This window comes from Oncorhynchus mykiss, chromosome 9 (genome assembly GCF_013265735.2).
Source record: "Oncorhynchus mykiss isolate Arlee chromosome 9, USDA_OmykA_1.1, whole genome shotgun sequence".
Taxonomy (NCBI): Eukaryota; Metazoa; Chordata; class Actinopteri; order Salmoniformes; family Salmonidae; genus Oncorhynchus; species Oncorhynchus mykiss.
In genome coordinates this window covers 18,501,269-18,526,941 of record NC_048573.1, presented here as the reverse complement: position 1 = coordinate 18,526,941, position 25,673 = coordinate 18,501,269, and the positions used below count along the sequence as shown (strand labels likewise).

The 25,673-nt window shown below is 44.5% G+C and overlaps 1 protein-coding gene across 4 annotated transcripts in view; it reads left to right on the top strand.

Annotated features, from left to right (window-relative positions):
- LOC110531661 (neuroligin-2) overlaps positions 1–25,673 on the top strand; it is a 275,217-nt gene that overhangs the window by 79,281 nt on the left and 170,263 nt on the right. For all 4 annotated transcript variants that reach the window (XM_036987504.1, XM_036987503.1, XM_036987502.1 and 1 more), the window contains exon 2: positions 21,222–22,188. In XM_036987504.1, coding sequence (XP_036843399.1) covers positions 21,690–22,188 — 499 coding nt within the window. In that variant the 5' untranslated portion in view covers positions 21,222–21,689. The remainder of the gene's footprint in view (positions 1–21,221; positions 22,189–25,673) is intronic.

The window sequence follows — 25,673 nt, the reverse complement described above, 5'->3', positions numbered from 1 at the left end:
GAGGGTGGTTTCCAGCTCTTGATTCATCCTCTCTGTTTGGCCGTTGGACTCCGGGTGGTACCCTGAAGATAGACTGGCAGAGGCCCCTATGAGTTGGCAGAAGGCCTTCCAAAACCTTGAGGCAAACTGGGGACCTCTGTCGGAAACCATATCTTGAGGAATGCCGAAGACTCGGAACACATGGTTAATTACCAACTCAGCCGTCTCCTTGGCAGAAGGTAACTTAGTCAGAGGGACGAACCTGGCCGCCTTAGAAAACCTGTCAATGATGACTAGGATAGTAGTATTACCATGGGATGGAGGAAGGCCAGTAATAAAGTCCAACGAGATATGGGACCAGGGTCTGTGGGGAACAGGTAAAGGGTGAAGGAGTCCTTGAGGGCGGAGGTGAGAAGATTTGCCCTGGCAGCACACGGGGCAGGACTTGACAAAAGTGGCAATGTCTTCTTTTATGGTGGGCCACCAGAACTTTCGCTGGATGAACTCCAAAGTGCGACCTACGCCCGGGTTACAGGTGAGGCGAGAGCCCCCACAGAAGGACCTGGGTCCTCGCTGCCTTGGAGACAAACAACCGATTGGCAGGACCTCCTTTCGGACCCGGTTCGATAGCTTGAGCTCGTCTCACGGTATCCTCAACTTGCCACGAGATCGGGGCCACGATCTTAGCAGCAGGAAGTACAGGCATGTCAGTGTCGTCTCGAATGGCAGGAGCGTAGACTCGGGACAAGGCATCCGGTTTGAGATTATTCGACCCGGGCCGATAGGTGAGGATAAACTGGAATTGATTGAAGAAAAGAGACCATCGAGAGCTTGTCTGGAGTTCAACCGTTTTGCCTGCTGGATATACTCCAGATTTTTGTGGTCCGTAAGCACTTGAAACGGGTGAGAAGCCCCCTCGAGCCAGTGTCTCCATTCCTTCAATGCCATCTTAACCGCTAGGAGTTCACGATCCCCCACATTGTAGTTCCTCTCGGCCGGGGTAAGCCAGTGTGAAAAGAAAGCGCAAGGGTTGAGCTTCTTGTCTTCACCCCTCTGAGACAGAACAGCTCCAACACACACCTCTGATGCGTCTACCTCCACCACAAAAGGTTCATCCGCAGTCGGTATTGTCAGGATGGGAGCAGAGAGGATGCGCTGCTTGAGTCCTTGGAAGGCTGTCTCAGCTTCTTTTCCCCACAAAAACCTTGTGTCGCCACCCTTGGTTAAAGCTGAGAGAGGGGCTGCCACCAAGCTGAAGTTCTTGATGAACTTGCGGTGAAAGTTTGAAGCCCAGGAAACGCTGAACTTCCTTAACGGACTTGGGGGTGGGCCAATCCGCTACCGCCCCTACCTTCCTGGAGTCCATTTGGACTCGACCGGGTTCCACTACAAATCCCAGGAATTGTACTCGGGATGAATGGAATTCACATTTTTCCGGCTTAACGTACAAATGGCTGTCTAGGAGCCGTTTGAGTACTTGTCTGACATGCTTTGTGTGTTCTTGAAGGGAGCTCGAAAAGATGAGGATGTCATCCAAGTAAACGAACACGAATATGTTAAGCATATCCCTAAGCACATCGTTTATGAGCGCTTGGAACACAGCCGGGGTTGGTCAGGCCGAAGGGCATCACCAAGTATTCGTAGTGACCAGTAGGCGTGTTGAAAGCGGTCTTCCACTCGTCACCGGGTCTGATTCGCACAAGATGGTATGCGTTCCACAGGTCAAGCTTAGTGAAGACAACTGCTTCCTGGAGCAGCTCAAATGCTGTGGCCATAAGGGGTAGCGGTTACGGACGGTTATGGCATTGAGTTCCCGGTAGTCGATGCAAGGACGTAATCCACCATCTTTTTTGGCCACAAAGAAAAACCCTGCTCCTGCCGGAGAGGTGGATGGACGCATGAGGCCTGCTTCCAGAGCGTACTTGATGTAGGTATCCTTAGCAGCTCGTTCGGGAGGAGATAGTCAAAAGATCCGACCCCTGGGGGGGCAGGTGCCCGGAAACAGGTCGATGGGGCAATCGTAAGGTCTATGGGGTGGTAGCATGGTGGCCCTCTGTTTGCTAAATACCGGTTTGAGGTCATGGTAACACTCGGGAACTCGGGACAGGTTGATGGATTCTAGACACTTGGGGAACTCGGGAAGATACAAGTGGCTTGGCACGTAGGACCCCACTGCTTGATAGTGCCCACAGACCAGTCGATGTGAGGGTTATGGCTGTGAAGCCAGGGGTATCCAAGGACGAGAGGGAACTCGGAACAGGAGATCAGATGAAAGTTCATCACTTCCTGGTGTTGGGAAACACCAGTCGCAAGGGGGTAGTGACACGAGTGACAAGTCCAGATCCCAAAGGGCTTCCATCCAATGTAGTAACCCTCATGGGGTCACTTAGAGGTTCAGAGGGAATGCCATTCTCCTTCGCCCAGACACCATCCATGAAGTTACCTGCGGCTCCAGAGTCTACCAAGGCTTGAAGGTGGAGCTTGTGGTTGTCCCAGGAAAGGGTGACTGGAATGAGCAGACAGGAGTTAGACGGATGGGAGGAGGTTATGTTTCCCGTTACAGTCCCCCCAGGTCTGCACGGGACAGAGCGTTTCCCTGGAGCCCGGGACACGTGGAGCGGAAATGGCCCGGTTTGCCGCAATATAGACAGCATCGCTCCCTCATCCGGCAGTCTCTTTCAGCCTGGGAGATGCGTCCAATCTGCATGGGTTCCGATGGAGCCAGCGAGGATAAAGGTGGGGACTCGGAGCTGAGACTGTACGGGGCTAGGGCGAGAGGTTAAAAAAATAAATAAACAAGAACAAAAACAGAGTTCCACAAGAGAGTCCAACTGGAGCAACAAATGTTCACAGCATCACTGGGGCTGGGTGCTAACATTCAAACACAGAGCAAAGAACTGAGGAAAACTAAGGGTTTGAATACAATCAAGGGAAACGAGGCACAGGTGCAAATATTAACTGGGAACAAGGGAAAACAAAAGGGTCAAAAAGCACAATGGGGGCATCTAGTGACCAAAACCGGAACAACCCTGGCCAAATCCTGACAGGTCGCAAATGGGTCTTCCAAATGGACAATGACCCCAAGCATACTTCCAAAGTTGTGGCAAAATGGCTTAAGGACAACGATGACAAGGTATTGGAGTGGCCATTACAAAGCCCTGACCTCAATCCTATAGAAAAACTGTTGGCAGAACTGAAAAAGCCTGTGCGAGCAAGGAGGCCTACAAACCTGACTCAGTTACACCAGCTCTGTCAGGAGGAATGGGCCAAAATTCACCCAACTTATTGTTGGAGGCTACCCGAAACATTTGTCCCAAGTTAAACAATTTAAAGGCAATGCTACCAAATACTAATTGAATGTATGTTAACTTCTGACCCACTGGGAATGTGATGAAAGAAATAATAGCTGAAATAAATCATTCTCTCTACTATTATTGTGACATTTCAAATTCATAAAATAAAGTGGTGATCCGAACTGACAGGGAACTTTTACTAGGATTAAATGGCAGGAGTTGTGAAAAACTGAGTTAAAGTGTTATTTGGCTAAGGAGTAACTTCTGACTTCAACTGTACAGTACAGTATATAGTACCAGTCAAACTTTTGGACCGTAGTGTCTTCGTGAGATGCAGAGTAGGTGAACAGATGATATCTTCATGTGTGGTTCCTACCTTGAAGCATGGAAGAATTTATTATTATCATTTTTTATTCAACCTTTATTTAACTTGGCAAGTCAGTTCAGAACAAATCCTTATTTACAATGGCGGTCTGCCCCTGCCAAATCCAGATCAATTGTGCGCCGCCCTATGGGACTCCCAATCACGGCTGGAATGATTCAGCCTGGATTTGAACCAGTGACTGTAGTGTCACCTCTTGCATTGAGATGCAGTGCCTTAGATTGCTGCGCCACTCAGGAGGAAGAGGTGTGATGGTGTAGGGGTGCTTTGCTGGTGACACTGTCAGTGATTTATTTAGAATGCAAGGTACACTTAACCAGCATGGCTACCACAGCATTCTACAGCGATACGCTATCACATCTGGTTTATGCTCAGTGGGACTATCATTTGTTTTTCAACAGTGCAATGACCCAACATACCTCCAGGCTGTGTAAGGGCTATTTGACCAAGAAGCAGAGTGATGGAGTACTGCATCAGATGACCTGGCCTCCACAATCACCCGACCTCAACCCAATTGAGATGGTTTGGGATGAGTTGGACCGAAGAGTGAAGGTAAAGCAGCCAACAAGTGCTCAGCATATGTGGGAACTCCTTCAAGACTGTTGGAAAAGCATTCCAGGTGAAGCTGGTTGAGAGAATGATAGAGGTGGGGAAACCTGTCATCAAGGCAAAGGTTGGATACTTTGAAGAATCTAAAATCTAAAATATATTTGTTAACACTTTTTTTGGTTACTACATGATTCCATATGTTATTTCATAGTTTTGATGTCTTCACTATTATTCTACAATATAGAATAGTAAAATAGTAAAAATATAGAAAAACCCTTGACTGAGGAAGTGTATCCGAACTCTTGACTGTTGCTGTATTTATACAATGGGTGGGTCTAATCCTGAATGCTGATTTTATTATTTTTTTAATTTTAATATTGAATATTGAATATATTGAATATTGAATATTGAATATTAAAGCATACAAACTACTTACAGTGAAGCCGCTCAACATTTACATTACATTCAGTTATATAACAGACTCTCATCCAGAGCGACCCACAGAAGCAACCAGGGTCAACGCCCAGCTCAAGGGCACGTCGACAGATCTCCCACAAGGTCAAAAATGGGGACCCGAACCAGCCATCGGCCCAAGCTCCCAACCGCCAGGCCACCAGCCCTCCAAGATCCCCCCTACATTTCCCGAGAGCTGACCCTCAACCACCCGAGACCCCCTCCCCGATCCCCCACCCCATGCACCAGCAACCAACAAAATGAACAAAAGAGAAATAAGACAAAACAACAATGCAAAACCAAAAGCCATAAGGATAACAAAAATCATAACAGCAAAACTCATAACAGCAACAGGCCAACTGAATACATTTGAGCGCATGTATGGCACTATTTACAAGTGTGTGTCTGTGTATATGCAGGTGTGTGCGTTTGAATGAGAGTGTGTGTATATTTATGTGTATATGCATGTGTACACGCATACAAACACTTGCGTGGCATCAGCCTTAGGCAACCAGGCATTAGCTGTAACAGCGTTACCCCGTTGTCATTTAAACTTACTTTTTGTTTTGTTTTATTTTTACTTAATTTTTTGACTTTTATCTTTGACCGTCATTCTGTCCCTCGCCCAGCAACTCCACTCCCACTTGTCTCCAATTCCACATCCCAACCCTCAGCTTCCTTCAGCTTCCCTCAGCCCCTCCCACCCATCTCTGCTGGCCACCCTCTTCGGATTTCTACCAGCCATATATCTTTCAACTCTGCTGTGATGTTTAACATACAACTTGAATCTATCTAATTGAACAGAATCCACAGATAGTGAGTTGAAGATAAATACTTTTACTAAGAGTATTTGTATATTAGTAATTGACTGACCCGTTCTCTCCAGGTCTCCCAACAATGCTATTTCTAGGGTCAATTTTAGATTAATGTTATGCATTTTCAGCCATTCCTGAACCTGAGACCAGAAGCAGGCTTACCTGAGGGGCAATACCAAAACAAATGGTCTATTGATTCTGTATCCTCACAACAAAATCTGCAGAGCTATGATGATGACTGTATGCCCCAAATATTCAACATTTTGTTGGTGGCAAAAAATCTGTACAATAATTTAGCTGATTGGTTAAAACGGCATTCCAGCCCGTGTCTATTACCACCAGCTAAATCTATCACGTTTAAATGCCTATTTACTCTGTTCCATCTGACTGCGCATTCCAATGTCTCATCAGCCCATCCAAGCAATTTATAAACTTGATCTCCACTATAAAATGCATTTAGACATTATCTCACATTTCTTTTAGGCTAACATTTAGTTTTCAACTGTGGAGATTTGTATACACCTAGCTGTCTGTCTCTCTGACATTTGCAACACTGTTTCAATATTCAAGATCTCCAGCTGTCCCATCGTAATGAACGTGTCGGGAGTCGGGACGAGACAGCGTTTCTCAGCCAGTTGAAATCATGAATCAGCTGGCATAGTTTTTATGGATATATGCAAAGAAATGTCAATTGGAAAAAGGTGAAACGAAATGAAGTGCAGCTAGTTTGCAGTCTTTCCAGCTTCAGTGTGAAGTGATTGTGTTAGCTGTGTTGTTGGCTAGCTCGTCTGAACAACAGTGTCCTGACAAGTGAGCACATTATCTATGCCAAGTCGAAATCGCGCCTCATTAGCTCATTATTATGGATGTGTCCAAATAAATGTCACTAGAACACAGCTTCAGCAATTACAAATGCAGCTTATGTTGTTATTCTGGCTGCACTGTTAGATGGGACTCTAAGTTAGCTGTTGTTGGCTATCAAGCACGGGATAAGAACATTGCCAGCCAGTGTGGCAATGGAACATTTAGAACGAATGACAGGTACAGAACAAAAAAACTGAACGACTGGGTCACGTCTCTGGCAACCAAACAAATGACCAGCCGGCTTGGGTAGAAACCCTAGATTTGTGTCGGGACTACATCTTGTGGAAGGATGAAATAGTATGAATAAATTCATCAAAATAATGTTTTTAATGAAAATCATTATTTGAATATGTTGGTAACCCATTGTGTAAAAGTGATAATGCCCTCTATCCTCCAAACACCGGCTTCTCGGACATTATCACCTAAATATACACTGAGTATACAAAACATTAGGAGCACATTCCTAATATTGAGTTGGAGCCCCTTTTGCTCTCAAAAAAGATTCATTCTTCAGGGCATGTACTCTACAAGGTGTCGAAAGCGTTCCACAGGGATGCTGGCCCATGTTGACTCCAATGCTTCCCACAGTTGTGTCAAGTTGACTGGATATCCTTTGGGTGGAGGACCATTCGTGTCACACACGGGAAACTGTTGAGCATGAAAAACCCAGTGGAGATGCAGTTCTTGACACTCGCAAATCGGTGCACCTGGCACTTACTACCATACCCTGTTCAAAGACACTTAAATCTTTTGTCTTGACACACATACACAATCCATTTCTCAATTGTCTCAATGCTTAAAATCCTTCTTCAACCTGTCTCCATCCCTTCATCTACACTGATTGAGGTGGATTTAACAAGTTACATCAACAAGGGACTATAGCTCTCACCTGTTCAGCAGGGGTTCTTAATATTTTTGGTAGTCAGTGTGTATATATATATATATATACAGTGCCTTGCGAAAGTATTCGGCCCCCTTGAACTTTGCGACCTTTTGCCACATTTCAGGCTTCAAACATAAATATATAAAACTGTATTTTTTTGTGAAGAATCAACAACAAGTGGGACACAATCATGAAGTGGAACGACATTTATTGGATATTTCAAACTTTTTTAACAAATCAAAAACTGAAATATTGGGCGTGCAAAATTATTCAGCCCCCTTAAGTTAATACTTTGTAGCGCCACCTTTTGCTGCGATTACAGCTGTAAGTCGCTTGGGGTATGTCTCTATCAGTTTTGCACATCGAGAGACTGAATTTTTTTCCCATTCCTCCTTGCAAAACAGCTCGAGCTCAGTGAGGTTGGATGGAGAGCATTTGTGAACAGCAGTTTTCAGTTCTTTCCACAGATTCTCGATTGGATTCAGGTCTGGACTTTGACTTGGCCATTCTAACACCTGGATATGTTTATTTTTGAACCATTCCATTGTAGATTTTGCTTTATGTTTTGGATCATTGTCTTGTTGGAAGACAAATCTCCGTCCCAGTCTCAGGTCTTTTGCAGACTCCATCAGGTTTTCTTCCAGAATGGTCCTGTATTTGGCTCCATCCATCTTCCCATCAATTTTAACCATCTTCCCTGTCCCTGCTGAAGAAAAGCAGGCCCAAACCATGATTCTGCCACCACCATCTTTGACAGTGGGGATGGTGTGTTGCTTTTACGCCAAACATAACGTTTTGCATTGTTGCCAAAAAGTTCAATTTTGGTTTCATCTGACCAGAGCACCTTCTTCCAGGTTTGGTGTGTCTCCCAGGTGGCTTGTGGCAAACTTTAACCAACACTTTTTATGGATATCTTTAAGAAATGGCTTTCTTCTTGCCACTCTTCCATAACGGCCAGATTTGTGCAATATACGACTGATTGTTGTCCTATGGACAGAGTCTCCCACCTCAGCTGTAGATCTCTGCAGTTCATCCAGAGTGATCATGGGCCTCTTGGCTGCATCTCTGATCAGCCTTCTCCTTGTATGAGCTGAAAGTTTAGAGGGACGGCCAGGTCTTGGTAGATTTGCTGTGGTCTGATACTCCTTCCATTTCAATATTATCGCTTGCACAGTGCTCCTTGGGATGTTTAAAGCTTGGGAAATCTTTTTGTATCCAAATCCGGCTTTAAACTTCTTCACAACAGTATCTCGGACCTGCCTGGTGTGTTCCTCGTTCTTCATGATGCTCTCTGCGCTTTTAACGGACCTCTGAGACTATCACAGTGCAGGTGCATTTATACGGAGACTTGATTACACACAGGTGGATTGTATTTATCATCATTAGTCATTTAGGTCAACATTGGATCATTCAGAGATCCTCACTGAACTTCTGGAGAGAGTTTGCTGCACTGAAAGTAAAGGGGCTGAATAATTTTGCATGCCCAATTTTTCAGTTTTTGATTTGTTAAAAAAGTTTGAAATATCCAATAAATGTCATTCCACTTCATGATTGTGTCCCACTTGTTGTTGATTCTTCACAAACAAATACAGTTTTATATCTTTATGTTTGAAGCCTGAAATGTGGCAAAAGGTCGCAAAGTTCAAGGGGGCCGAATACTTTCGCAAGTCACTGTATATATACAGTAGATAGAGTCCTACCCCACATCTTTCAGGTAAGATATTAAATGCAGTATTTGCCTTAAATTTAGCTAAGGAATGATGCATAAGTGTCACTCCCTGACCTTAGAGAGCCTTTTAATGTCTCTATTTGGTTTGGTCAGGGTGTGATTTGGGGTGGGCATTCTATGTTTTGTTATCTATGATTTTGTATTTCTATGTTTTGGTCGGGTATGGTTCTCAATCAGGGACAGCTGTCTATCGTTGTCTCTGATTGGGAACCATACTTTAGCCCTTTTCCCTCCAATCTTTGTGGGAAGTTGTCTTTGTTTAGGGCACATAGCCTTTAGCTTCACGGTTTGTTTGTAGTGTTTATTCTTGGGGTCATCTTAAATAAAGAATATGTACGCTCACCACGCTGCACCTTGGTCCTCCACCTTCAACAGCGACAGTGACAATAAGCTTCTAACTTATAGCCTTGGTCTCTTGCACAATACGCACCTGCTCTCCGCTGTCCTCTCTCCTTAAAAGACCCTCCTTAGAGCTTGTCGTCCCAGGAAAAGTCAGACTAGAATAGCTTGCTGGATTTCTTTGTTCTTGCATTTCTTATACTAATATACTCTTCAAAGAGGAATGCAAGCTCTTGTTTGCTGAATATTAAATACAGCAGCCAATAGAAAGACGTTTGAAGGAAGAGAGAACTTGCGATGGTGGTTGGCTACAGCAGTTTATTTACCCAGACCCATAACCATTCAATGTTTGTGATGAAAGTTAAAGCCGTCTGCATCTTATTCTACTCCTATATTATTCACGCATGTCATTACAATGATGAAGATAAAGACAACAACACTTTTTTTTCATTTAACTGTTGAAAGCCCAGGAAGGACTGAAGCAACAACAGAGAGAGAAAGAGGAGGTAGACTAATACGCACGACATTAGGGGAAATATTATGAAAGGTGTATATATGCATCGGCCTACTAATTGTATAAATGTAAAATAGCCCTTTTATATTTAAACATTTGTAACTTTGTAGGCCTGCACCAGCGTCACATGTTCTCTCCCAGCTTCATGGTTTGAATGTAGTACATCATTCCAGTCCATATAATATAATGCAGGACAGTACAATCCACACTAAAAAAAGATTTAGCCTACTGGAGCTTGTTTCATTGATTTACTCAAGAGAACACAGATGCATCTATGGGCGTTCATGTTTTAACTGTTGTGCGCAATGAGCGGTAGCCCACACAGGGCATTCGGTAAATGTGTTGTCTCATCAGGTTCAGGTAGCATCAGGGTAAAATGTTTTTAATGTTTGTCTCATCAGGTTCAGGTAGCATCAGGGTAAAATGTTTTTAATGTTTGTCTCATCAGGTTCAGGTAGCATCAGGGTAAAATGTTCATGCTGATCAAAGCTCTAATCAAATCCATACATATTTATATTCTTTCTATGTTTAGAATGACATTCCGGTTTGGGGCGAGAAATACCGTGTTACCCGGGAGAAAAGTGAACATTTGTAGAATGGCGGGAAAAATTATTGAACCCTAATCAGCATCACTGATTTAGGGGTAAATCAAACATCAACGACAACAATATCGCTGATGACGTAACGTTCTGATACAATTGAATGTGTCATGCAACCCATCTGGGCGGAAATCTCCCTCTGTCTCTGTCTCTTTCTCTCCATCTCTTCCCCTATACCCTCCAGTGCCTTGTCCCCAGCCTAATCTGCGCTCCCACTATAATCCAGTCTGCCCTCAGGGCCTCCAGTACCAGTGGCCCCTCACCAGTCCCGGACCCCCCAGCCTTCTGTCTACTGCCCTGGGGCCACAGCCCATCAGCTCCCTGGGTCCTCACCATACATATGTCTGCCTGGTAATGTTCACTTCCAATGATAGCATACTGCTGACTGACTGATGGCTAATTGGAGCTAATGTTGGGCTCGGGGTCATTACAGCTCAGTCAATTGAACTCAGTCAATTCAATCTAACTTAAAGTAAATGTAGAATGAATCCGTCCGCACCTGTTGAAACCGCCACGTCCGTTTGCGATATTACAACAACAAAGAAGTCACTTCAAACAACAAACACCGTTTTTTCCCCCTTTGACATCATCACACATTATTGCACGGTAGAACAACAGAGTGTGTATTTTTTTTACACGTTGCTGGAGGTGCCACTCCTTCGTTTCATCAACAAAACAACAACAAATGCGCTGGGACGAACAGTGGCGCGGTTTCACATGCAGTCAAATGACCAAATCTCCCTCTAGTGGCCTCATGGGTGGAACGTTATTCATCTGTTTCATAATTCATAAAAAAATATATACATTTACAGGCAGAAAATCTGGTATTTCTATGTCAAATGGTTTTGTTATATTTAAGTCTTCTGTGATGTATATAAAAGTGTAATATTGGGATGCAAACTCAAAATGTAATACATTTCAACTCTATATCTGACACGGTACAGGTGTCTTCTTTTGTTTAAGCCCATAACCATGTGTGTGAGGTGTAGACTTTTGTTTCAAAGTAGATTTGTTTAAGACTACCAAGAAGCACTGTGTGACCCTGATTTAGCCCACTGCAGTACAATGTTAAATGATATGCACCATAAGTGCATGTTTTCAAAAGGTAAGTATGAGAACTGGTATTCTGAGGCAAAGTCAAACACATATAGTGAAATATCTATGATCACTTGAATCATCAATTTTAATAGCACCCATCTCTTAAGGTACTGTAACAGTAACCATCCAGGGCCCTTGGCCGTGTCCTCTACCCTACTGAGCAGCTCTTCTCCTGGCCTTAAGCGGTGTCATCCTCGACCTCTCCCGCCCCAGCTAGCACATAACGTTCTGAGAACCACATGTTTCATATAACTTGGTGAGAGCGTGGTTGTCAAATGGTTATTTTGCATTGAACCGTCCCTCAACTTTCTGGGAATGGTGCAGGATAGTTGCTTGACTGTGGAACATTCTCAGCACATTGGAACTTCAGGAACTTGACAAAAAACATTAATTTCTTGTTATTTCATTACTTTAACAGAATGTTTCCTAAAAGTTGAAACATGGTTACATTTAATTGACATTTTGGTAATGTTCTAGGAACATGGTTTGACATTAGGAATGTTCTCAAATAGTTAATAGAATGTTAAGAAACAACGTTCTTCTGTGGGAATTTCATTACTTTTGCATAATTAAGGTTCTCAACTTTTTCCAAGAACGTTAAGAAAATGTTCCATAATAACGATTAGAAAACTTAAGTAAGTTTCAAAGAATGTTTTAAGAAGGTTATATGAAAACACATCTACATTCCGTTCTCAGCATCAACAAAACTCTCGTTATCCTCTATCTTTAATAAGAGTGTTCAGGTGTGTTGGCCACACCCACTAATTGGCCACACCTGATCTTAATGAGTGCTTGTTTCCTTTGAAATGGGGTCTGTTTGAATAGACTAAAATTAACAGCTTTCTAGGAGCTAAAAAAAACATGGCATGCTAGCTCCATCCCGGTGGCACTGTGGACTGATTCCATGGATAGACAACACAGGATTATAGGTTCAAATGTCACTGATGCCGTGCCACAATAAATAAAAAACAACTGTGTTTGCGTAATTAATGCCTCAGCAAATTTACTTCCATGTGTGCTTGGAGTTCAAAACAGTTAACCCCAACTAAACTAGCAGTGCTAATAAGTCTTATTGAAACATTTAGTGAAAGTTTTAAGGAAGTTATTCAAAAACCTCCAAATAACCTGTAATTTCTTTTCTCAGAACGTTAATAAAACCTCCCAGGAAAACTTTCAGGGAACATTGGTAAAACATCTCAGAACCTCCCTGCAACCTAAAAATGTACATTCCCAGAACAGGCAAAATGTTCACTTCCATTCTCAGAAAGCTTGCATTTTTTAGTGGTCAGGAAACGTATAGCATCGTTGCCAGTACCAATGGGAAACCAAAAATGTACGTTCCCACAACTTCCAAGGATCCAAATGTGCTAGCTGGGGTGTGTGTGTTTTATTAGAGTGTGTGTGAGTGCAATTAGCCCCAGCTGATTTCCAGAGGAGTCAGTCAGGCAGGACTCAGACAGAAGGGCAGTCAGAGAACAACGCTGGGGCTGGCTGTGATGCACTACCACCCGCCCAGGAACTAGTGAGAGGCACGCACACTTGGGCAGTCACACTCTCACACACACACACACACAGGAGCACACACACATATACAATATACAGTTATATAAAGTAGGAAGTTTACATAACCCTTTGCCAAATACATTTAAACTCAGTTCTTCACCATTCCTGACATTTAATCCTAGTAAAAATGCCCTCTTAGGTCAGTTAGGATCACCACTTTATTTTAAGAATGTGAAATGTCAGAATAATAGTGGAGAGAATTATTTATTTCAGCTTATATTTCTTTCATCACATTCCCAGTGGGTCAGAAGTTTACATACACTCAATTAGTATTTGGTAGCATTGCCTTTAAATGGTTTAACTTGGGTCAAACTTTTCTTGTAGCCTCCCACACGCTTCCCACAATAAGTTGTGTTGTGTGAATTTTGGCCCATTCCTCCTGACAGAGCTGGTGTAACTGAGTCAGGTTTGTAGGCCTCCTTGCTCACACAGGCTTTTTCAGTTCTGCCCACAATTGTTTCTATGGGATTGGGGTCAGGGCTTTGTGATGGCCACTCCAATACCTTGACTTTGTTGTCCTTAAGCCACTTTGGAAGTATGCTTGGAGTCATTGTCCATTTGGAAGACCCATTTGCGACCAAGCTTAAACTTCTTGACTGATGTCTTGAGATGTTGCTTCAATATTTCCACAGAATTTTCCTGCCTCGTGATGCCATCTATTTTGTGAAGTACACTAGTTCCTCCTGCAGCAAAGCACCCCCACAACATGATGCTGCCACCCCCGTGCTTCACAGTTGGGCTGGTGTTCTTCGGCTTGCAAGCCTCCCCCTTTTTCCTTCAAACATAACAATGGTCATTATGGCTAAACAGTTCTGTTTTTGTTTCATCAGACCAGAGGACATTTCTCCAAAAAGTCTAATCTTTGTCCCCATGTGCAGTTGCAGACCGTAGTCTGGCTTTTTTATGGCTGTTTTGGAGCAGTGGCTTCATCCTTGCTGAGCGGCCTTTCTGATTATGTTGATACAGGACTCGTTTTACTGTGGATATAGATACTTTTGTACCGGTTTCCTCCAGCATCTTCACAAGTTCCTTTGCTGTTGTTCTGGGATTGATTTGCACTTTTCGCTCCAAAGTACGTTCATCTCTAGGAGACAGAACACGTCTCCTTCCTGAGCGGTATGACGGCTACGTGGTCCCATGGTGTTTATACTTCCGCACTATTGTCTGTACAGATGAACGTGGTAACTTCAGGCGTTTGGAAATTGCTCCCAAGGATGAACCAGACTTGCGTAGGTCTACAATTTTTTTTCTGAGGTAGCTGATTTCTTTTGATTTTCCCATGATGTCAAGCAAAGAGGCACTGAGTTTGAAGGTAGGCCTTGAAATACATCCACAGGTACACCTCCAATTGACTCAAATGATGTCAATTAGCCTATCAGAAGCTTCTAAAGCCATGACATCATTTTCTGGAATTTTCCAAACTGTTTAAAGGCACAGTCAACTTAGTGTATCTAAACTTCTGACCCACTGGAATTGTGATACAGTGAATTATAAGTGAAATAATCTGTCAGTAAACCATTATTGTAAAAATGACGTGTGTCATGCACAAAGTAGATGTCCTAACTGCCAAAACTATAGTTTGTTAATAAGACATTTGTGGAGTGGTTGAAAAACAAGTTTCAATGACTCCAACCTAAGTGTATGTAAACTTCCCACATCTATTGTACCTGTTATCTACCTGTGGACCTCTGTGTTATATCTGTTGTATCAGATATATCCAGTGTCTGTCTGTCTGTCTGTCTGTCTGCCTGTCTGCCTGTCTGCCTGTCTGCCTGTCTGTCTGTCTGTCTGTCTGTCTGTCTTTATCAGCTGTATGGGCGTGTATGTGTAGACAGATAAGACATAACAAGCAGAGTGATGTGGCCCTTGTCTCTTGTCTCTCAGTCTTTTTCCCCATAAGGTTCTGGTCAAAAGTAGTGCACTAGGGAATAGGGTGCCATTTGGAACATTGCCCCTCTCTGTCTGTCAGACAGTGATTCATCTAACCAGTAGCTGGCTAATGAGTTTCCAGTCCCCTCCATGCACCTTAGAGCTAGACCCAGAGCCACTGACCGTCGGCAGAAACCATGCTCTCACACAAGCTCAAACCCTGTAAATATTTTCTTTTAACTCTTGCCGTCGTATTGTTTCCAATTTTGTGCTCTGTTGGTCCGAAACCTCTGAGTCACCCTCCCTGAAGTGAAGTGTTGAAGTGTGTGTAGCTGTCTACAATTCTCCCACCAACCCTCATTCTCCTCTCATGAATCACTTCTGTTCTCTCTCCCTCGCGCTTGCACTCTCTCTCTCTCTCTCTCTCTCTCTCTCTCTCTCTCTCTCTCTCTCTCTCTCTCTCTCTCTCTCTCTCTCTCTCTCTCTCTCTCTCTCTCTCTCTCTCTCTCTCTCTCTCTCTCTCTCTCTCTCTCTCTCTCTCTCTCTCTCTCTCTCTCTCTCTCTCTCTCTCTCTCTCTCTCTCTCTCTCTCTCTCTCCCTTTCTGCCTCTCTCTCTCTTTCTCTCTCCCTCTCCCTCTTCCCTGTCCTTTCTAACTCTAGTAGAATTGGCATCCTATCAGACCATTCTTGCTGAGAGTCTTTTACCAGTTCAGTGAATGGGGATTTGGGGAGAATCACCAGTGAATTAACATTACAGTAACACACACACACACACACACACACACACACACACACACACACACACTGCAAGGTCAGATAATAGCGATAATAGATAGTAACTGGCTGGTGAGTAGTTAGGTAGTAGCCATCAAAGCACTATTGACATTGTTGTGTGTAAGCAGCAGAGAAAACATGTATCTAAAGAGTGAGAGAGGGAAAAGAGAGAGAATGGTGAGAGATGAAAGAGAGAATGGTGAGAGATTAGAGAGAGAAAGAGAGAGCAATAAAGAGAATGACGAGAGAATAGAAAGAAAGAGAGCGAGAGAAAGCGAGAGAGACAATGGTGAGAGAATAGAGAGAATGGTGAGAGAATAGAGAGAGAATGTTGAGAGAATAGAGAGGTAAAGAAAGAGAAAGGTGAGCGAAAGAGAGAATGGTGAGAGAGAAAGAGAGAGAATGATAGAGAAATGTGAGAGTTTGCAAACAAATCATCAGGTCTGAAACGAGAGATATGGCACTATCTGATTGCTGTCTCTTCAGGCTCTCCTTTCCTCTCCTATCTCTCTCTCTCTCTCTCCCTCCGTCGTTAACTTTCCCACTGAACTCTCAGTCAACTCATCCCTCTCTTCCTCCCTGGCGGACAGACAGAGAGATAGAGGAGCGGTGATGGGGGGACGATACCAACTCTCTGTCAACTCATCCCTCTCTTCCTCCCTGGCGGACAGACAGAGAGATAGAGGAGCGGTGATGGGGGGACGATACCAACTCTCGGTCAACTCATCCCTCTCTTCCTCCCTGGCGGACAGACAGAGAGATAGAGGAGCGGTGATGGGGGGACGATACCAACTCTCGGTCAACTCATCCCTCTCTTCCTCCCTGGCGGACAGACAGAGAGATAGAGGAGCGGTGATGGGGGGACGATACCATAAAAGAAAATAAAGAAATAAAGAAGGGAGACAGTTCTAGTGACAGTGGTATGAACTGCTGCTGACCTGCCCGTTGGCATGGCCAACCTCTGTCTTGAGCTGTCTGCCTGCTGTCACCATGGTGACCGACCAGCCGCCCCGCCTCAAAGAATGCCGAGCCGTCGTCCTGTCACAGGGGGGGTCAGACTGGGTCGCTCACTCTGCTCTCTCTTCCCTTGTCACCCGCAGAGACTAAAGGGGCAATCTGCTCCCTCAATCACTGTCTTCCACCGTCACTGTGTCAAGGCTTCAGATTGACCTCCCCAACACTTAGACCAAACACATACACAGTGTCAGGGAGCTACATCGTCTCGACACTGTCAACTGGGATTTTGTCATATTTTTTTTGTAATTAAAACGAGCTCAGCGGATTTCGAACTGAAAAGTCTGAGCCTTTGGAAGTCGTGATGAGATGGACGGAGGGATGAAAGAGTGGAGGGCTGGTGGAATGAAGGGATAAAACACAGTGTCCATCAAAGTAATTCTTCAAGTATACCATGGGGGGGGGGGGCAGACGGACAGAGACAGAGTGATAGAAAGAAATGCTATTATTTTCACACTGGCGGCTTGCCAACACCATGTCAGTGTAGTGCTCCCCATGTTCCCCGTAGGACAGGAGAAAATACTATTCTGATGTTGTGTTCCCTCATATGAATCATGTATGAGTGTGTGTGTGCGTGCGAGTGTATTCAAGTGGGAACTACCTAACAAAAAAGTGGCCCGCTGGTGTGACATCTCTGATGTTGGAATATTGCCGTCCCTGGCTCTTCCCCCCCCTGCTGCTCCTCGGCAACCCCCCCGGCAATGCTAGCTTGGCCAATTAGGCTCTGTAATTGAAACAATTATCCAATTAGAAGCCTCTCAGATGGGCCCTGACACCTGGCTGTCCCTCAGGCAGCCTAACATCTGCCAGTACCCCGATGTCCACCCTGGATCGTCCTCTAACCAAGCCCCAGGACGGAGTGTTGATCTGGGCCAGATGTGTCCTCCACCCTGTAGGTCACCTTGACCATTATTACACTGATCAGTTTAGCAGGGTTACAAAGTCCTTAGGTAGTTACGATCTGCCTTGAGATCAGTTCCATATTAACACTCAATGGATGTATCCTCTCTTTGCTATATACCTTCCTGATTTAAGATGAGACTTCCTCTCTTGGCCTCTTGTATGTATTTTTGAGCATGAAAGTCGAGCGTGTTGTGGCATGGTGTGTTATTGGGTGCGTGGGTAGTGTTTCTCTGGTGTCTCCTCTCCTCTCTCTGAGGTTTAATTAGGAGAAGAGAAACCACACAGAGACTATAGACCCCCCCCCCCCACACACACACACACACACAGGAATGTTTAAACACACACACAGATGCGAACAGGCACACACACACATACTGATGCACACACATACTGATGCACACACACATACCCTGGAAAATGTGTATACACACATGCATACAGTATAAGAATGGAGGCACACTCAAAAGCACGCATGCATGCACACTCTAGGGGCTAAAAGATTTGGATAAAGACGGGGAGAGAAAATAATAGGGAAAGAAGAACGCGGAAAGAAGAATAGAGGGAGAAGAGAGAGAGAGAGGGAGGACACACAAGGGAGCAATAGAAACAGACAGAAACATAACAGGATGGAATGTACAATAAAGTGGGGACAAGGAATATAACAGTCAGGACACGGTGAACATTTTCATTGTATTCCAATTACACACCCCACAGTCACGCTAGCTTTACAAGGCACATCATATCCGCAATGCTTTTCTACTCCAAACTGCACGAACTGAGCTAAAATACAGTATAATTTCCTTGAACCAAAAAAATTGTATTTTCTTCACAAAACCGACTCTCCTTATTATTTGCATCGACCTATCTGTGTTTAAATTCATGGCCCCCATCAGAACTCTGCTTCCAAATTAACTCACCGTCTCCTCTCCCTCAATTCCAAATACAAATAGCTTTATTGGCAAAAAGCACACCCAGACAGCTGAAGCAATAATACAGTTAATGAGGACATTAAATGGAACAATTATGGGATGGTGATAACCCAATAACAAGGGACAAACTGGAGGGACTAAGGCTGTGTTCCAAATGCCATCCTAATCCCTGCATAGTGCAGTACTTCTGACCAGAACCCTATGGGCCCTGTTCAAAAGTAGTGCACTATATAGGGAATGGGGGGCGATTTGGTACGCAGACTAGGAGTACAGCTTGACAGTAACATTAATGATGGGGCGGAGAGAGAGAGAGAGAGAGAGAAGCAATGCTACTGGAATATAACAGGCAAATCTCTCTCTCCCTCTCTCAATTCAATTCAAGGGACTTTATTGGCATGGGAAACACAGTACCAGTCAAAAGTTTGGACACACCTATGCATTCAAGGGTTTTTCTTTATTTGTTACTATTTTCTACATTGTAGAATAATAGTGAAGACATCAAAACTATGAAATAACACATATGGAATCATCTAGTTATCAAAAAAGTGTGAAACAAATCCAAATATATTTTAGATTTGAGATTCTTCAAAGTAGCCACCCTTTGCCTTAATGTCAGCTTTGCACACTCTTGGCATTCTCTCAACCAGCTACATGAGGTAGTCACCTGGAATGCATTTCAATTAACAGGTGTGCCATGTTAAAAGTTCATTTATGTATTTTGTTCCTTCTTCATGCTTTTGAGCCAATCAGTTGTATTGTGACAAGGTTCCAAAATAAGTTCCAAAAGAATAAAGACGTTTCAAATGTCATATTATGTCTATATACAGTGTTGTAATGATGTGCAAATAGTTAAAGTAAAAAAGGGAAAATAAATTAACACAAATATGGGTTGAATTTACAATGTTGTTTGTTCTTCACTGGTTGCTGCTGTGATGGCACACTGTAGTATTTCACCCAATAGATATGGGACTTTATCAAAATTTGATTTGTTTTCATGTTCTTTGTGGATCTGTGTAATCTGAGGGAAATATGTGTCCCTATGGTCATACATTTGGCAGGAGGTTAGGAAGTGCAGCTCAGTTTCCACCTCATTTTGTGGGCAGTGTGCACATAGCCTGTCTGTCTTCTCTTGAGAGCCATGTCTGCCTACGGCGGCCTTTCTCAATAGCAAGGCTATGCTCACTGAGTCTGTACATAGTCAAAGCTTTCCTTAATTTTGGGTCAGTCACAGTGGTCAGGTATTCTGCCGCTGTGTACTCTCTGTTTAGGGCCAAATAGCAATCTAGTTTGCAGTTTTTTTGTTCAATCTTTCCAATGTGTCAAGTAATTCTCTTTTTGTTTTCTCATGATTTGGTTGGGTCTAATTGTGCTGTTGTCCTGGGGCTCTGTGGGTGTGTTTGTGTTTTTGAACAGAGCCCCAGGACCGGCTTGCTTAGGTTCTTCTCCAGGTTCATCTCTCTGTAGGTGATGGCTTTGTTGTGGAAGGTTTGGGAATCGCTTCCTTTTAGGTGGTTGTAGAATTTAATTGTAGAATCCAGTGGTTTCTGGTAGTCTTTAATAGATGATTCTAAGATTTGTATTTGATCATTTATATGTTTTTGTTGTTTGTTCCTTGTTATAGTGCCAAAAAAATTGAGAAATGGTTTATCCATACATCTCCATTTTGGAAAGTCTCTTTCTCTCTCCCTCTCTTTCTCTCTCCCTCTCTCTCTTTCTGCCTCTCTCTCTGCCTCTCTCTCTCTCTCCTCTCTCCCTCTCTCTCTTTCTCTGCCTCTCTCTCTCTTTCTCTGCCTCTCTCGCTCTCTCTCTCTCTGCCTCTCTCTCTCTCTCTGCCTCTCTCTCTCTCTGCCTCTCTCTCTCTCTGCCTCTCTCTCTCTCTCTGCCTCTCTCTATCTGCCTCTCTCTCTCTCTCTCTCTCTGCCTCTCTCTCCCTCTCTCTTTCTCTCTCTCTCTCACTCAGTATGTGTGTGCAGATTGGTGCATTCCCATGTGTGTATATACTTATTGATGTGTGTGTGCGTTTGTGTTTGCATGCCACAGCTGGGATCCAAAGCATCCGGAAGCTTCTCTAAGCTGCTTATAAACAGCCACTGATGACCATTGACCCTTATGGTCAGTGAAAGACTGGTCTAATCCAGTATCCTGTGTGTGTTTGTGTTTGTGTGTGTGTGTGTGTGTCTGTGTGTGCGCGTGCGTGTGTGTGAGTGTTTGTCAGCTTTGCCACAGCTGCCCAATAGGAAATGAATATCTATAACTATTGGGGCATCAATAGCGTCTCCATGGTGATTACAGCCCATAATAAGGACTAAGGATGGATCAGCGATGATCATAGAGGGCTTGGATGAGCGATCTGATTATGTCTATACTTTAGTGAGTTATCTTTTTCAACGCTGATGATGATGAATCCCTACATAGATGCATTGGACCTGGCACAATGTGTAGGGGTTGTTTTTGTGGGTGAAATAAGTCCGAGAAGATAGTGATATAGATTTTCATTCCCAGTACACTAAATGACTTACAGGTCACTTGCTAAAAATTCACAGATAGCAATACAGACATGAATGATGGGCTGTGCTGATTGGTAGGCCATCTGTGATATGAAGAGTAATCCTTAATCTGTTATTTTCTCCCTTTCCCTCTCTCCCACCTCCTCTCCCCCCTCTCTTCTGCAGGGTCCGTTTGTGACGGCGACAGTTGACCAGGAACTGTGACGGCAGACATCGACCGTGATGAGGACCGTACAGGAGGATGGAACGTAACAGAGTTCTGACCGTGGAACCGTTCTCGAGAGCGACCGTAGAACACCAACACTGACCACAACCACACCTTCTAAAGACCGCCCGGTCTCCCCCTAACCCCCAACCTCTCCTGCCCCCCTGTATTACACCGCACCACCCGCGCCACTCCACTCCTCATCCACCCATCCTCCTGTACTCCCTCCCTCGCTCCAGACCTCCACCCTTTCTGAGGGTCCACTTTTTCTTTCATAAACACTCTCAACTACCCCTTCTCTCGTATTCTCTTTCTATTCCCTTTCTCTCCAATATTCTGTATCTTCATGAACATTGAGTCCTCTTTGGAACCCTAACATAGACGGACGAATATCGTTGAGTTGGAGGTGGAGTCTATAGCTATCAGTCATGTATCTTTTCCCTCTATCCCTGTGTAAGCCAAATGGGCGGGGTCTCAGCGTTAGTCCCCGCCCCCGCTGCAACATGGCCGACACCTGTCTAGTCTGGCTGTTGGGCCTGGCTCTCCGCCTCTCTCTGACCTCCTGCCAGAAGATAGACCCTGCCAACAAGCTGCCCACGGTGACCACCAACTACGGCAAGCTGCGCGGGCTCAAAAAGGACCTGAACAACGAGATCTTGGGGCCAGTGGAGCAGTACCTGGGCGTGCCCTACGCCACCGCGCCCATCGGCGACCGCCGCTTTCAGCCACCCGAGGCTCCGGGCTCTTGGCAGGAGATCCGCAACGCCACAGCATTCGCCCCGGTATGCCCGCAGAACGTGCATGGCGTGCTGCCGGAGATCATGCTGCCGGTGTGGTTTACCGACAACCTGGATGTGGCGGCCAGCTACATCCAGAACCAGAGCGAGGACTGCCTCTACCTCAACGTCTACGTGCCCACCGAGGACGGTGAGTGTCGGGTAGGGGTGGTCCTTCTCTCCCATAGGGGGCGCCACTCATGTCTATCTATACACCTACATGTGGGTAGGAGGGTGAGGATGGGAAGGGGAGATGGAAGGTGGAGTGGGATCTGTCATTAGATCATATCTAATTATCTTCTTTTCGTCCTTTTTTTGTCCCCAAAACATATCTAAACCCCCTGAAACCTCACTCTCCTTGCCCAAATCATTTCCAAATGTTTTTCCTGAATCTCTCTTTGGTTCAGTAGGTCGGGGGCATGCAGATGAAGTTTGAGGAGCGGTCACTTTGTAAAGCCTGTTCTACTTGTCTAAATCATTTTCAGACAATTTTAAGGTCTTCTCCCATTTTCTTTTTAGGGGTGCCACTGAGCTATGTCTGGGTTGAACAAGGTAAGGGGAAAGGGAAGGAGGAAAAGCAGGGGTGGACTACGACCAGCAATCGGCCCTCACATTTCTAACACAACACACTGCCCCATATTTTTTCCTCGAGGCCCCCACACTGGCCAATTGTTTCCATTACGGTCCCCATTTTTAGCCAGATAATGATACTTTTCTGTGAAAAACCCAAGTTAGACAGGCCCACTTGGCTAAGAATGGACTAGCCCATCTGGCGTTTGCCCAAAATGGCCAGTCCGTCCCTGAGGAAAAGTAAGGCTTCTTCTACTGATTCAAACCCTCGTTGCCTTGCCTCAAAATAATTCTCTGACAGTTGTGTCAATCTTGTGTCAATCTTTGATGGTCTGGGGTGCAGGAAGGGAAGGAGAGGAGGACAGAGTTTCTTTCAAGTCAACTGTCATCTGTCACCAGAAATACTGTATCTAAAACCTCCGTAGAAACTTCTCTCCTTCCTCCAAATCATTTCCACATTTCTTTTGGCAAGGGAATTAAATATTTTCATTTTTCATACTTTTCTCCTATGAACAGACAAAGTGTCAGAAACGTTTACATTTCGAACAGCTTGTAGGAAATGCACTACATGTCCAAATGTATGTGGACACCTGCTCGTTGAACATCTCAAAATCATGGGCATTAATATGAAGTTGATCCCCCCCCTTTGCTGCTATAACAGCCTCCACTATTCTGGGAAGGCTTTCCACTAGATGTTGGAACATTTCTGCGGGGACTTGCTTCCGTTCAGCCACAAGAGCATTAGTGAGGTCGGGCACTGATGTTGGAAGATTAGGCCTCCTGGCTCGCAGTTGTCGTTCCAATTCATCCCCAAGGTGTTCGATGGAGTTGAGGTCAGGGCTCTGTGCAGGTCAGTCAATTTCTTTCACCCCGATCTCGACAAACCATTTCTGTATGGACCTCGCTTTGTGCGCAGGGGCATTGTCATGATGAAACAGGAAAGGACCTTCCCCAAACTGTTGCCACAAAGTTGGAAGCACAGAATCGTCTAGAATGTCATTGTACGCTGTACGTTTAGATTACCCTTCACTGAAGCTAAGGGGCTGAGCCCGAACCATGAAAAACAGCCCCAGACCATTATTCCTCATCCACCAAACTTTACAGTTGGCACTATGCATTTGGGCAGGTAGCATTCTCCTGGTATCCGCCAAACCCATATTAATCCGTTGGATTTGGGGCCGCGGGTAGCCTAGTGATTAGAGCGTTGGGCCAGTGACGAAAGGTTGGTAGATCAAATCCCAGAGCTGACAAGGTAAAAATTTGTCGTTCTGCCCTTGAACAAGGCAGTTAACCCACTGTTCCTAGGCCGTCATTTTAAATAAGAATTTGTTCTTAACTGACTTGCCTAGTTAAATAAAGGATAAGTAAATAAAATAAAATAAAAATGGCACCTGGTGAAGTGCGATTCATGACTCCAGAGAATGCTCCAGAGTCCAATGGTGGTGAGCTTTGCACCTCTACAGTTGACACTTGGCATTGTGCATGGAGATCTTAGGCTTGTGTGCGGCTGCTCGGCCATGGAAACCCATTTCATGAAGCACCCGACGAACAGTTATTGGGCTGACGTTGCTTGCAGACACAGTTTGGAACTTGGTAGTGAGGTTTGCAACCAAGGACAGACTATTTTTACGCACTTCAGCACTCAGTGGTCCTGCTCTGTGAGCTTCTGTGGCCTACCACTTTGCGGCTGAGCCATTGTTGCTCCTAGACGTTTCCACATCACTATAACAGCTCTTACATTTGCCATGCAGCTCTAGCAGGGCAGGAATTTGACGAACCGACTTGTTGGAAAGGTGGCATCCTATGATGGTGCCAGAGTTAAAAGTCACTGAGCTCTTCAGTATGGTCATTCTACTGCCAATGTTTGTCTATGGAGATTGCATGGCTGTGTGGCGTTTATTGCAAAGATATGAGGACCTGATCCTTTTCTATGCTTCACCATCACCCACAGGATTCTGTTTGGTCTGTCAATATCACAGACTGACCTCCAAACTGCCTAGATCTAGCTTTTTAGATACTCACTCTCAACTGTTACTAACACTAGGTACTGTCTAGACTTTTATGAGAGGTTTTTAAGCGTGCTTTTTTTCTAAAGTTTGTGTTTGTGTCCTGAGAAACACTACAAGAAGACAGTGCTCTCTGCTCTGAAATAACACCAAATAGCACTTTAACAGTACAGCCCAGCTCCACTGGGGGTTCCACTGTGGTGTGTGTGTGTGTGTGTATTTCCCATCCAATGATCCCACAATGTGTCAAAGGTGTTGATCTGGGTCTCACCATCCCACCATCTCTCCAGATAGCACCAGTCTTTCCCCCCTGACACCTCTCAGTGAGATAGGGCTCACCACTTCCCCCTTCTCACCCTTCAAACTCTCAACACCTAGGTTTAGTCCCAAAAGGCACCCTGTTCCCTGTGTATCGTTTGATCAGAGTCTGGTCTAAAGTAGTGCACTATGTAGGGAATAGGGTGCCATTTGGGACACAGTCATACTATCTATAAATCAGATCAAGCTTCTGCCATTCTCTATCTTTTCGCAGTCTCTTCTTCTGCTCATTTACATGGGGATTTTCACCTTACGCACACACACAGGCTACTACTTTTAACCAGGGTTATGGCATCCTATTCACTACTACTACTTTTAACCAGGGTTATGGCATCCTATTCCCTACTACTACTTTTAACTAGGGTTATGGCATCCTATTCCCACTAACTACTTTTAACCAGGGTTATGGCATCCTATTTTCTACTACTACTTTTAACCAGGGTTATGGCATCCTATTCCCTACTACTACTTTTAACCAGGGTTATGGCATCCTATTCCCACTAACTACTTTTAACCAGGGTTATGGCATCCTATTTTCTACTACTACTTTTAACCAGGGTTATGGCATCCTATTTTCTACTACTACTTTTAACCAGGGTTATGGCATCCTATTTTCTACTACTACTTTTAACCAGGGTTATGGCATCCTATTCCCTACTACTACTTTTAACCAGGGTTATGGCATCCTATTCCCACTAACTACTTTTAACCAGGGTTATGGCATCCTATTTTCTACTACTAC